At 40.3% G+C, this 14,508-nt stretch overlaps 1 protein-coding gene across 1 annotated transcript in view; it reads right to left on the bottom strand.

Annotated features, from left to right (window-relative positions):
* Positions 1 to 14,479, bottom strand: part of NEDD4 (NEDD4 E3 ubiquitin protein ligase) — a 153,635-nt gene extending 139,156 nt beyond the window's left edge. The window contains exon 1 of the mRNA XM_003935602.3: positions 14,360 to 14,479. Within this exon, the coding sequence (XP_003935651.1) occupies positions 14,360 to 14,404 (45 nt within the window). The 5' untranslated portion in view covers positions 14,405 to 14,479. The remainder of the gene's footprint in view (positions 1 to 14,359) is intronic.
* Positions 14,480 to 14,508: the final 29 nt, after the last annotated feature.

Here is a 14,508-nt window from a genome sequence, read left to right as displayed (position 1 = left end):
GCCTAATGATGCATTTCTCAGACTGTATATCCGTTGTTAAGCAATGCATGACTGTAAATGAAATATTCTACTAACTCTAAAACTCATATGGTAAACTAATATAACACAAAAATACTCTGACTGGAGATGCTAGAAAAAATAACTTTCTTCCATCACCAAATAAAATTAAATAGATAGCTGATCTTGCAAAAAAGAAGGGAAATCCTCAGGTATCAGCAATAAAGATGGAACTGAAAATGAGAGATGAAAACATGTAAGTTGAAATTTCAGTTTTCTGAGGGGAGGGATTCCCAAAATTCAGAGACATTTATGGATTACCCTTTTTTTCGGGAAGATCACCGAATAAGTAGGCTGACTGAAGTATTCCATTTGCCCTGATGGTCAAATTCTCCCTATACCAGTTTACTGGGAAGTAGCCCTACTACATTACTAGGTAGAAATCTCCAAAACTGAATTCTTCAGATTAAAAATCTCTTCTGTGATAACTTAATTAACAAGCACAATCTTTCTCAAGTGGTAAAGTATAACTGAAAGTGACAACAGCAAATAATGTTACTTATTTGTTCTAAGTTCAGACAGCAGTTCTAATTTACATGACCTTAACTGAGAAAACATATGATCATATATCTCTAAAAAGCAAATCTATATTTGTGGAGCTCCTGATATTAAACACCATCTATATTACCCTTGACTGAAACATTCCCCAGTCTCATGAGGAAAGTGTAACAGGCATTAATCAAAAACAATTCCAGGGGATTATAAATAACACAGCTATTCCAGATGCATTTAACTTTTAACCTTTCTCCTTGCATTTCCCACCGCAAAATAATATTTTGTGCCACAAAAATCAGAATTAGTTATTTTAAATGCTATGATTAATTTATAAGAAGCTACACTGATTAAAAATCTCTTTCATAAAATCATTAAGGGCCACTTATTTTCATATTGGTATTGATTTTAACTTCATTTTACAATTTTATCGTAGAGAATTGTCAAAATTAGTCTTTTCCATCACTTTCATTTGTTGAGATTGTAATCTCTCACATCTTTGAAAAGGAGGGAAAACAGCGTAAATGCTCAACTAGAGAAAAAACTCTTCAGTAACTTTCGAATTCCGATAGTGAGTACTATTAACCAAAATCTGCATAGTGCTTAAATAAGTAAAAAAGGAACAAAAGTTAAACACCCTTTCCTTAATCAAAACAGGGATAAAATTATACCAGACCAGGGCTCTTCACTAAACCTTGAACCTTCCCTCTTCCACTCATGAGTCAAGAGAGCTTTATTGTTTTCTGAAAATAAAATAGAAAGTTGCAAACTACAGGCAAAGAGATGTGGCTTTTTTGAATGATAAGGAGAAACGAATTGGTAATGTGGAGTAATCTGTTATCTAGGCAGGCAGCTTCAGTAATTAAAACGTAGCTTCTTAGGGCTGAGATTTTCTCTACAATTCATGAAGACATCTACTAACTGCTCTTCCAATTTCCTGTCAGTGCAAAAAAACCAGGAACAGGAAACGCAGGGCTGTATGTCTTTCCATTTCTCACAGGTCTTGGGTGATTCATCTTTTGTTATTCTTCATCTTTTTCCCATTCCTCTCCTGTCCCCCACCCTCAGCAGTCTGTTTGTAAAAAATATATACACCTCATTTTTACTTATCTCTGAGTTTTTATACAAGCTGGATTCCCTTACTCCTTCACTGTTCAAGTCCGGTATCATCTGAGCAGAATCCTTTGAAGCCATTAAAAAAGTAATTATTATTACAACAGAACAATTACTTTAACTGAAAAAATAACAATGTTGAAATCTATTCAATGGCAACTAAAAACATACCCAGATAATAAGTATTAAAAGAAAATATGCAAAAATAAAAATAGACATTAAAGGAATAAGAGCATGAAAGCTTTTACTTGTTAAACATTTTGTAAATTTTACATTCTATTTTTTTCTTTAAAGAAAGTTCTGACCTTTCTTCAAAGTCCAAATGCCATCTTTTCTAAAAGCCTTAGTTAAAATTAACCTTCTCATTGTCAGAGGCTCATTTATGTAGTATTTATCACATAGTATCTTCCATCTGAGGCCATAAATTTTATGCCTTTCTCTACTTTTAAAACTGAGATTTTATAAACTTATCTTTTAACTTTTTTAAATTATTATGTTCTTTTTTGAGATGGACTCTCACTTTGTCATGCAGGTTGGAGTGTAGTGGCACAATCTCAGCTCACTGCAACATCTGCCTCCCGGGCTCAAGCAATTCTCCTGCCTCAGCCTCCTGAGTAGCTGGGATTACAGGCATGCACCACAACACCCGGCTAATTTTTTTATTTTCAGTTTTGCCATGTTGGCCATGCTGGTCTCAAACACCTGACCTCAGGTGATCTGCCCACCTTGGCCTCCCAAAGTGCTGGGATTACAGGCCTGGCCATGTTTTCATTAAGTTTCTATCCTCTGTAGAAACCAGCAGAATACTTGGCACACAGCAAGGGCTGACAAATTCTGGATGAACAAGTAACCTTTCTAAAGTAGCTGAAAATAAGAGTACAACCAAAAGCAGGGAAAAGTTTACCCAATGAGCCCTTAGCCCCATCCTCCAACTTGGGTCTGAAAATATGAACCGCTAGACCTGTACCCACCGAACAGAAGATTCCTCTCGGAGGGGGAAAAAAAAAAACCAAAACTATAAATAGTGACATATGAGAATCCCACAATGAAATGGTAGGTTCGGCTCATTCTAAGAGTCTCCAGTCAACAGTACCTGCCCCTCATACAGAGGATGTAAGCCACCAAATAAAGTAATACATTTGGAAAGAAGAAAACAAGAAATTAAAGAAACAGTGGATTCAACACAGAAGAGATCAGATGAATTCTCACTCACAGTGATGGCAAATGGATGCCCACAGATGATGGCTACACAACAGGTGTAGAGAACAAACAGTCCAGATGGAATGCAACATAGCAAGAGGCTGCCTTCAACAAGGACAAGGAAAAGGAAATGGCTAGCATTCATTTTTAGTGTGTTAAGAGTTTGTGTGTGTGTGTGGGGGGTGTATTATATTTTTACTGCACTGAGTGGTTTTAAAGCTCTGTCCAACAGCTTGCAATTAAATTTGTGACATATGGAAAACAAAAACAATAAAAAAACAGGGTAATAAATAACTAGAAACATGGTATAGTGATTCAGATGTGAATGACTATATTGTGTTTACCTTGTTACCATATATGTGTATATATATATATATATATATATATATATACACACACACTCCCTATATATACCCTATGTATATATATAGGGTAATAAGGTAAACACAGAACATTCAACAAAAGAAAATGCTAGGGAGGGATGTATATTTTTTCCTTTTTTTTTTTTTTTAATATGGAGTCTCACTCTGTCACCCAGGCTGGAGTGCAGTGGTGCGATCACAGCTCACTGCATGCAACCTCTGCCTCCCAGGTTCAAGTGATTCTCCTGCCTCAGCCTCCCAAGTAGCTGGGACTACAAGTGCCCACCACCAGTGGCTAATTTTTGTATTTTTAGTAGAGATGGGGTTTCACCATGTTGGCCAGGCTGGTCTCAATCGCCTGACCATGGGTGATCCATCTGCCTCAGTCTCCCAGAGTACTCAGATTACAGGCGTGAGCCACCATGCCCAATCTCCATTTTTTTTTCTTTTGAGCAACATGATACATCACTTATGGCGACCATATTTTCCAAAATAAAAATTGTAACCTATGGATTGACAGCAGTTGTTTTCTTCTGACATGTAAATTTATTTGAAAGAGTCTATAAAAATATAAATGGAAGATCACCCATACTGAGAAACAAAATCAATTAGAAGTGTCCCTGTGAAGTTGGAGTCTATGATATCCATATGCATGGCTCAAAATTCTTCAGGAGTTTTTGACAGTACAGCCATTACAAAGAAGAAATATCCAGAATCATTTAGGAGCAAGCAGTAGTTCTCAAAGTGGAGCAGCAGGATGAACATTACATGGAAATTTATTACATATGCAAGTATTCGGGCCTGCACTTACTGAATCACACACTGTGGGATAGTCTGTACTTTAACAAACTCTTCGGATGGACACTAAAGTTGAGAACCACAGGTATAGAACGTGGGGGTACGAAAGGAAACTGCTATAGTTAATGCAATTATGGAAGTATTCCTTATTTAGAATACCAGACTTTATTCAATCAATACTATATAACTTCTAAGAAAGAATAACTCATCATTACTTTACATCTTATCACAACTTTTAAGCGTGATAGCACCCTATCTGTTTATTTACACACAAAGTATCTCTGAGAGGATACACATGGAGCTGATAATCTAGGTTACTAGAAGGCTGGGAGACAGGAGTAGGAGGAAGGCTTTGGCTGAAACTTCAAATGTTGCTGAAACGCTGTGCAGCAACTAGAACTTCCACTTATTATTAATGGGAGATTAAAATGGTACAATCACTATGGAAGACTGATGGGCAGTTTCTTATAAAGTTATTACCCTATGACCCAGAAATTCCATCCCTAGGGATTTACACAAGAGAAATAAAAATATATTTTTATGAAAATATTTGTAGATTAATGTTCACCATAGGTTTACTCATAATAGCCCACAGCTGGAAACAATCAATGTGTCCATCAAAGGAGAATAGATATATTCATACAATGAAATACTATTCAGCAAGAAAAAGAAGGAGCTATTGATACAAACAACCACATGGATGACTCTCCCAAAAAAGAATCAAGACACAAAAAAATACATAATGTACATTCCATTTACATGAAGTTCCAGAACAGGTGAAAGTAATCCATGGTGATAAAAGGTTGCCTATGGAGAGTAGAGGGGTAGAACTGATTGGAAGAGAAGCCAAGGGGGCATTCTGGAATGATGGAAATTCTATATCATAATTGGGTCATTGCCTTTACATGTTAAAAAACCATCAAATTGTTTTATTTATGATATGTGTATTTCACTCTTTGTAAATTTTACTCTTTCCCACCCCCATTCCATCAATGAAGGCAAAATCAATACATTTTCAGACAAAAACAAAAACTGAGAAAGCTCGATTCCAACAAACACTCAGTAAAAGAAATTCTAGGGCCGAGCACAGTGGCTCATATCTGTAATCCCAGCACTTTGGGAGGCTGAAGCAGGTGGATCACCTGAGGTCAGAAGTCCGAGACTGGCCTGACCAACATGGTGAAACCCCATCTCCACCAAAAATACAAACATTATCCAGCTGTAGTGGCTGGCACCTGTAATCTCAGCTACTCAAGAGGCTGAGGCAGGAGACCTGCTTGAACCCGGGAGGTGGAGCTTGCAGTGAACCAAGATTGCACCATGGCGCTCCAGCCTAGGTGATAAGAGTAAAACTCCATCGAAGAAAGGAAAGAAAGAAAGAGAAAGAAAGGAAAGAAAGGAAAGAAAGGAAAGAAAGAAAGAAAGGAAAAGAAAGAAAGAAAGAAAGAAAGAAAGAAAGAAAGAGAAAGAAAGAAAGAAAAATTCTAGATGATCTACTTTGGGCAGAAAAAGTAATCCCAGATGGAAAGTTGAAGAAGCAGGAAGAAATACATAACTAGCAAACAAATGTTAAGCATATGAGGAACAAATATTAATTATGAAAAATAATGTTAATGATGCTGATGGTGTGTGAGCATCTGATTTCCATTCCACCTGGTATCCAACTCCAAGTCCTTAACATGGCATGCCCGCCTTGCCTGATCAGGCTGTCCTCTCCAGCCTCATCTGCTGACACTGTCCCTCTTGTTTCAGCACTCCAACCTTCATGTTAGTCTCCAATCCATCTTTTGCACATGTGGTTCTATTTACTTGGAAGGCTTTTTGCCCCACTCTTCACCTGCTAACTCCTGTTCATCCTTAGTTTCAATTTCCTTGATACTTTCTCCCTTCTCCACACCATACAAGATTAATTAATTTTCTGTTATGTATACTTTTTTTTTTTTTTTTTTGACACAGAGTCTTGCTCTCTTGCCCAGACTGGAGTGCAGTGGCTCAATCTCAGTTCACTGCAACCTCCACCTTCCAGGTTCAAGCAATTTTCCTGCCTCAGCCTCCCAAGTAGCTGAGACTATAGGTGTGTGCCACCACGCCTAGCTAATTTTTATATTTTTGGTAGAGACAGGGTTTCACCATGTTAGCCAGGCTGGTCTCAAACTTCTGACCTCAAGTGATCCACCTGCCTCAGCCTCCCAAAGTGCTGGGATTATAGGCATGAGCCACTACCCCTGGCCTGTTATATACTTTCATTTTACACTGTTTTCCTTAATAATACTTACAAAACATTCATGTGTGATAATTTAATGTTTCTCTCTCCCTCTCAGCTACAAAGTTGGTAAAGTCTATTGTCCGCCATTATATCTCATGCCCTGACCCACTTGCCTGATACATAGTGTTCATCAAATATTTGCTAAGCAAACAAAGAAATCAAGTATTTCAGAGGTCTACCTAAAAGCTATAACAAGAAAAGACAGAAGATGTGGAAATGAGAGCCTAAGAACAATTACAAGTTAATTTTGCACACATTCCATGCGTCATCTTCCTGAGAAAAAGTCTCTTCTGTTAAATTATTTTCTTTGGGTATTATCAGCAGGAAAGTGGAAAAACCAAGTATTTGGTATGAAAGAGATCTGCATTTCAATCCCATATCTGCTACCTGCTAGGAGAAGGTTCTTGAACAAATCAGAATCTATATTCCTCATCTCTAAAATGGGGATAATACCTCCTACCTTTGCAGTAATGTTGTGATGATTACAGCTAAAGTGTGAAAAAATCTAACCTGGTGCCTGGCATATAGCGGGTGTTACGTTAAAGGCAGTTGTTATTCATTAAGGTTGACTCTTTTTCCCAAAGAAGAATACTTTCACTAAAGCATCTTTATTCACTGCCATGATTGTTCACATTACTCTCTTCATTGCCCCAACATATCTCACATCAGTTGAAGCCAGACATTTGAGTTCAGCCATGAGTTATAATAATGGGCTACAGAAATATTTACCCCTCGACTTTCAAAAAAGTAGTGTCAAAATGCTTTTTATTTGTGCTGTGCCCTTCTCCCTGCATTTATCTCCAGACTTCTCCTACACCCACCCCACCATTCATTTATCCTCTTAAAACTTTGATAAGATTGGCAAGGGGGGCCAGAATAAATGAAGTTGTAAGGAAGAAGTTAACAGTCAATTGCCACAGAATTCAGCAGAACAATGGGTTTAGCAATTCAAATCAACGCTCTGACTTAAAGATTCAGTGCTGGAGGAGAACTCATGATAAACTCAGAAGCAATTGTGTTCAACTGGTTCCTGCATGTCTCCAAACATTGTAGAATATTTCTGAGACAGGTAAGGGATGGGAGAACCAGCAGACTTAAATGTCCTGCTCTGACTAATGTTAAATAATTATGCAAGATTCACCAAGTAAGTGACAGGACCAGAATTCTAACCCAATAGAATCTCATTTTCTATACCTCTGCACACCCTAAATGATTTATTTACAAGGTCCCTTACAGCTCAAAGATTCTATTCCTATGTGATATGAATTTCTAATTACCTATAAAAGAAATAATAGTTCCTTCTCTTCTTCCATTCCTGGTGCAGAGCAGTCAACCACAGCCACTACAGGCAATGTCTGTGGGGTTGATGGGAATTTCACAGAGGTGCATGGTTCACATGCTCGCCAGCATGGGACCCTATGGGAGGAGGGAGGTGTCATACAGAGATCAGAAGGGCATCAGAGGGGTGCCCACTGGCAAGGTTACCCAGGAGGGGAGGAGAGCGCTGCATAGGAATGTTGCATAGAGGACAGCAATATTCCCTCTGGCATTCAAGGATGTGAAGAGCTGAAGTGGCAGAGGAGATGTCTGCATGGTTGGGAAGCTAGTTACACTGAACACATAAGTAAATGAATAAATATATTAAGCATAATAAAAGTCAATTTTTTCAGTTAGGAAAGGTATTTAGGGCTATAAAGGAACTAAGGTGTTAGATATGGAAAAATTAGTATGAAATCATAATTTTAAAATATATGTATTTACAGACTGATATAGAAATAGCTATATATCTATGTGTATACTTTATGTGTGTGCATGTGTACAGTACACATACACAAACATAAACACATACACATATACTTCTTAACTCTGTTCACTGAGATGGCCCAAGAGTATATCCCAGTAACAAAGAGCATACCAAGCACTCAAATTGTAGCATGTAAAAGCAATTTTATATTAAACAGAAACAGTGCTCCTCGGGAAAATGGCTGACTGCAGATAGAGCTGAGCCAGGTAAAATACAAGAGATGCCTACGACTACTGCCAGAAAGTAATAAAGTGTTCCAGAATGATGCAGACGTGTTACAAGGACCTAGGAACCTCCTTGAAAGGGCTCTCACTGGACAAACTGGGACGGTATGAGCAATACAATACTTAATGACAGTAACTGATTACAACCTGTTGAATAAAATGGGATTCCACAAGTCCACGCTGATATTAATAAACGAGAGGAAAAGGAAAGCTCTTCTTACATAGAATGTCAACTAATATAGATGGAAAGAAAACAAAACAGTGGTGTTTGGTTCAGCTAGAATTCATCAATGGATGCTAAAACTGAGGATGAAGACTTGACGAGAAAACAGGAGATTGGCATAATCTTACGATATGTTCCCCTAAAATACTATCAATTATAAAGAGAAAAATGGTGACATTACAGAGAAGAAACCTGTCAGACACCAAGGTGACCAAGTGATCAAGGTTATTACTGACAGTGTTGGGACAAGACAGTATCAGTGTCCCCTGCCTGGTGTGATGCATGGGAAGAACAGAGCATCATTTCTGTGATTCCTGCCCAAAGAGTAGGACCTGAACATGGTCACAAGGAAACCATCAACACACCCAAAATAAGAAACATCATAGGATGTACAGCCCGTCCTTCTTAAAACTGTCTAGGATAAGAAAAACTGAGGAGCTGTTACAGATTAGAAGAGACAGCCAAGTAAATGCAATATATGTTCCCAGATACGTTCTTAGACCAGAAAAGGAAAAAGATAAATTATTAGAACATTTATCAAAATTTGGATGGTATCTGTGGATTGAATGGCACTGTGTATCATTTCCATTTCCTAGCCTGGAGAGTTGTATGGCTGTTATGCATGTAAGTATTCTTGATTTAGAAAAATACACACTAGAGTATTTAGAGATGATGGGGCACTGTATCTGCAGCTTGCTCTCAAAAGGTTCAGAAAAAGATGAATGAAAATGGCAAAAAAGAGTGATGGACCAATTGTAGTGAAAAGGTTAACAGTTGGAGAATCTGCATTATGAGGATACTGGAGCTCTTTGTGTTATACTTTCAACTTTTCTGTTGGTTTAAAATAATTTTTAAATAAATTATTTTTAAAATACACTGTATTTATTCACTTCTTTGGTCCCAGGGAAACCCATGAAAAATATTTTATAATGATTCTGGAATTAAACAGTTGCAAAAAAGCACTAATGGCAAAAACAATGCATGAAAGATTGGAAGTGATTACTAATACAGCTGCTGCTTAACCTATGCTTCTCCTCCCTTGTGTGAAGTACATAAAGGTTTGAGAAGTTTGTTCCCTGAGTGAGAGTCAGTTTCTGCTTAGCCTTACTGGGTCCAGAAGTATCAGAATATACCCTTCTTAGTTAGCCTGTTGCTTATGTATTGCAGCTGCTGCCACCAGGGGCATCTATTCTTCCGTATGTGCAAACTGTACTCTCCATACCGACAGTGGAGACTTCAAACTCTTTCCTTTTTATTTCCTTCCTTCTTTTCCTTGCTTCAGTCAGGCTTTATTATAGGATACAAAAATTGTTCTCGATTTTGTTTTTTTTTTGAGTCTCACTCTATCACCCATGCTGGAGAGCAGTGCAATGGCACGATCTCGGCTCGCCACAACCTCCACCTCCCGGGTTCAAGCCATTCCACTGCATCAGCCTCCGAATGGCTGGGACTACAGACACGTGCCATCACACCCAACTAATTTTTGTATGTGTGAAATACACACACACACACACACACACACACACACACACACACACACTTTTTTTTAGTAGAGACAGGTTTCACCATGTTGGCCAGGCTGGTGTTGAACTCCTGACCTCAAGTAATCCACCCACCTCAGCCTCCCAAAGGGCTAGGATTACAGGTGTGAGCCATTGCGACTGGCCCATTCTCAATGTTTAAAGAAGAAAGAAGCTAATACAGAGGATGAGACGCTTACAAAAATCTTTGGAAGAGCTGGAAGAGTAGGTGTGAGGCTGGACTTCTAGATCAGGGGTTCTCAACCTTAGTAACCTGCCACACAGCAGGAGGTGAATGGCAGGCCAGTGAGCAAAGCTTCATCTGTATTTACAGCCACTCCTCATCTATAACATTATCTCCTGAGCTCTGCCGCCTGTCAGATCAGCAGCAGCATTAGATTCTCAAAGCAGCATGAACCCTAACTGCGCATGCAAGAGATCTAGGCTGTGTGCTCCTTATAAGAAACAAATGCCTGATGATCTGTCACTGTCTCCCTGTCTTCCATTACCATCATCCACACATGGTACCATCTAGTTGCAGGAAAACAAGCTCAGGGTTCCCAATGATTCTACATTATGGTGAATTGTATAATTATTTCATTTTATATTACGATGCAATAATGAGAGGAGGAGAGGGCACAATAAATGTAATATAATGCATTTGAATCGTCCTGAAACCACCAGCCCTCATCCCAGGTCCATGGAAAAACTATCTTCCATGAAACCAGTCCCTGGTGCCAAAATGGTTGGAGACCGCAGTTCTAGAAGATCAGAAACACGTCAGACTAACCCACCCAGGAAGCTACTACCTCCGCCTCAGTCAGAAAAGCAGGTGATCAGGAGCCATCACCAGAACTGATGAGTTCAAGAATATAACCATTAAGATTGGTTATATTCTTACATAACCATTAAGATTGGTTATATTCTTGAACTCATACGAGAAGCCACCACTACCCCTACTTCTGTGACTTCCTATCAATACGTACAAAGCAAGTTATCAGATATTGGAACACTTATGCAGAAAAATTCAATGTTTGCCTGACTGTGCTTTTTAGCAGAAAAAGCCAAAGAAACAAAACAATATGCTCTACCTCATTTCTACTTCCCAAATCCCAAGTAAGTGCACCTAACTGGGAGCCTATCTTGGATACAGACTAATAATTTCAAGGGAGTGTGGGAAACAGTGTTAGTTTTCCCGCCTCCACCTAACTGGGAGGCGCATTGGAAGGTGGTTGGAAGGGATGCTGAATTCCAGTCCACATCCACGACACTGCTTCCTACTAAAGACTGGTGCATACTATTCTCTACTGTTAATTTCAAGTGGCTGTCAGAGCAAAGCTGTTGTAAATTATACTACACTTCCTCCTTGGTTTGTTAATGCTTTAATAGCAAAATTCTGCACAGGCAGCCAGGGCCATCTCTTACTATAAGCCACTTATATGTGGAAGAGGAGTTAAAACTCACTGAAAACTGAGAGAAAGGTGGCCGGGCATGGTGGCTCATGCCCGTAATCCTAGGACTTTGGGAGGCTGAGACCGGTCGATCACAAGGTCAGGAGACTGAGACCATCCTGGCTAACACAGTGAAACCCCATTTCTACTAAAAATACAAAAATCAGCCAGGTGTGGTGGCTTGTGCACTTGTAGTCTCAGCTACTTGAGAGGTTGAGGGAGGAGAATCGCCCGAAACCGGGAAGTGGAGGTTGCAGTAAGCTGAGATCGTGCCACTGCACTCCAGCCTCAGCAACAAGGTGAAACTCCACGTCAAAAAAAAAAAAAAAAGAAAGAAAGAAAAAGAAAGAAAAAAGAAAAGTGAGAGAAAGGTATTATGAATTACATTTTAGCACACTTTGTGCTACTAGGCTCAGACACTGTGACTCAGCAGCTATTCACTATCTACTGATGACAATTCTTTCACTATCTCCTACCCCATTTCAAATTATTTTTCTCCCTGTTTTAGTTCCAAATTTAACATAAGAATCATCTCCTTTTGTTGTAACAGAAAAGCATTTTACTTTTAATCAACAGCAGAGGGCTGCCTATTTCCACATTACTCTGTGGGTTTTAGAAGTGACACAGCTGCAATGCTTCCTTCCTTTAACAAAAGGGGTGTGTCTGTGTGTGCCTGTGGGGGTTCCAATCCACCTTTTACTTCTGTGATGGACCAGAAAATAAAAGGCAAGTGATAGTAAAGAGATGGCAGCCACCACAAGAAAAAAAGTGACTTTTGTCTTTCCCTCAGTCCGAGGCTGAGACTGTCTTTTTTGCCTCTCAATCCCTGGTGCCTAGCACAACGCATGGTTCAGAGCAAACAGTAAATGAATGTCTGTTGAATGAATAATCCAATCACAATGGAAGAAGTGGAAGCCTCTTCGTCACCATATCTCTTATCTTCCTATCCCACTCCCTTACTCAATGTGGACGAAATAGAAGGGGATAGAGGAAATTAAGAGTCATGGAAATGACAGTGAGAACTCGCACAATGTGAAAGGGACAGGCCCCATGCCATGAAGTACAAACCCTTCAGCAAGTTCAGGAAATCCACATTTCAAAGGAAGTTTCTGGCCTTTAGCCCCAGTAGCTTACCCACCACCCGCTAACTGCCACATTTAGTTTTATTTCAGCTAGGCAGAGAGGTGATGATTGAAAACAGAGAAATTAATAAAGCAGATAATTAAAAACAGTGATCATGTAGCAAGAGAGAGAAAACAGTTGGTGAATGACAGCTTTGGCAATATTTTCACTAAGATCGACTGGCTGTGCTGGAAGAAGGCGAGATGAGAAATCTGCCATTAGCAGGGCCTACCTGTGAATAACAACAGCAGGGAAAGTAAGTCCAAGGCCAGCCTGATGGGGTTGGACTGGAGCTTGAAGTTATCTGCATTGGGCAGTGTAGGTAGCAAGCAGGGAAATCTCACTGATAAGAAAGCCGTCACAGGTGAAGTGCTACATTATCTTCTGATCTGGTCTACAGAATAAAGGGGCCATTAGCTAGAATGTTCTCTTTAGCTATAACACGTTGACTATGGTTTCTGAGGGACTATGAGCCACCACCATTTGTCCATCATCACTTCTCTTCTGGCAGCAGTAACTAGGAAATTAAATTCTAACCACATCACGTAAGCATTATCAAAATACCCTGAAATAACTTCTCTGCATAACAAATTTCCCACCCTTTATAAACAAAGAACTCTCAAGAGAAGTGTAAAACATCAAGTTACCAAGAGAAGGAAATATACAACTTAAGTATTACAATACCTAAGCAAGCAGCATAAATTAGGCTGAGGGATTTTCTGTTAATTGGGTCTAATCTTGATAACAGGTACAGGTGGCAGCTTAATAAGCCAACAAGAACGCAAAAAAAAAAAAATGATTTTTTTTGACTTGGAATCAGTCCCATTTTTAGACTATATACAGCCTTTTCATGTCCCGCCCATTTGCATTTTTGAGACTCTCCAAGAACACAGGGAAGCCACATACATCATTTCCGACGGAACAACCTTTCCAAATGGTGTTACAGTATTTTTTAATAAGCATAAGGCATAACCACTATGCTATGTAGCTGAGAAGAGCCAGCTCTGCCTTCTTCAAATCCCAGAGCTTAACTTAGTTTTCAAAGAACAGATGTAGTAACTTCTTTATGAGGTATTTATACATTTTGAACTTTACTTTTTAACATCAACGATGACCGGTGAAACCAACCATGAACTTCTCACACTTGACACTTGTTGCTGAAGAGGAAGAGAAAAATTTACGTTCCTGCTTTCCCAATCTTGTCTCTAGTTAGAGAATTAAAAAGGATTTCAGATAAAGAAGAAAAAAACAAAACAGCAAATGACAATTCACTTAGAACTCCAGACCGAAGTCCGTTAAGTTGGCCGGGCCTCTGCCAGGGCAAGCAAATCAACAGCGGGGATGCTGCGACCGTCTCCCCACCCCTGGAGCCCTGCATGCCCGGCGGGGGTGGCAGGAAGGGGCTGGCGCAGGGATGTGCGTCCCAGCCTGCCGCATTGCCCCCTCCTCAACACTTCCTGAAGGAAACTGACAAGGAACGCAGCGGCTGCTTCGGAGAGTGGGCGGTGTGGACCCGACAGACTCGCTCCCTGCCGCTAGCTCCCAGCGCCCGCGCGCCGGGCCGCCCCCGCAGTCCCCGCGGCGCCTGGCGCGCTCCCCGCGCTCGCGACGAGGGAGGAGGGGCTGACAGCGGAGCCTCCGGCCGTGGCCGCCGCTGCTACCTCCCCGGGTCGGGCTGCTGAATAGCCCGAAGGGAAGCCCACCCCGCAGCCCCGCGGCCTCCGCACCTCGTCCTCCAGGAGCCCGAACACCTCCATCGCGCAAGTTGCCATTTCCGAACGCTTCCCGCAAACCGGACGCGCTCGCCCCCGCCCAGGGCAGGCAACTGTAAAGGAGGAGGAGGAGAAGCGCGAGTAGGCGGGGAAGAGTTGGAGGA

The sequence above is a fragment of the Saimiri boliviensis genome, chromosome 2 (genome assembly GCF_048565385.1).
Source record: "Saimiri boliviensis isolate mSaiBol1 chromosome 2, mSaiBol1.pri, whole genome shotgun sequence".
Classification (NCBI taxonomy): Eukaryota; Metazoa; Chordata; class Mammalia; order Primates; family Cebidae; genus Saimiri; species Saimiri boliviensis.
The sequence above is the reverse complement of the archived record's forward strand: the minus strand, read 5'-3'. Positions and strand labels throughout refer to the sequence as shown.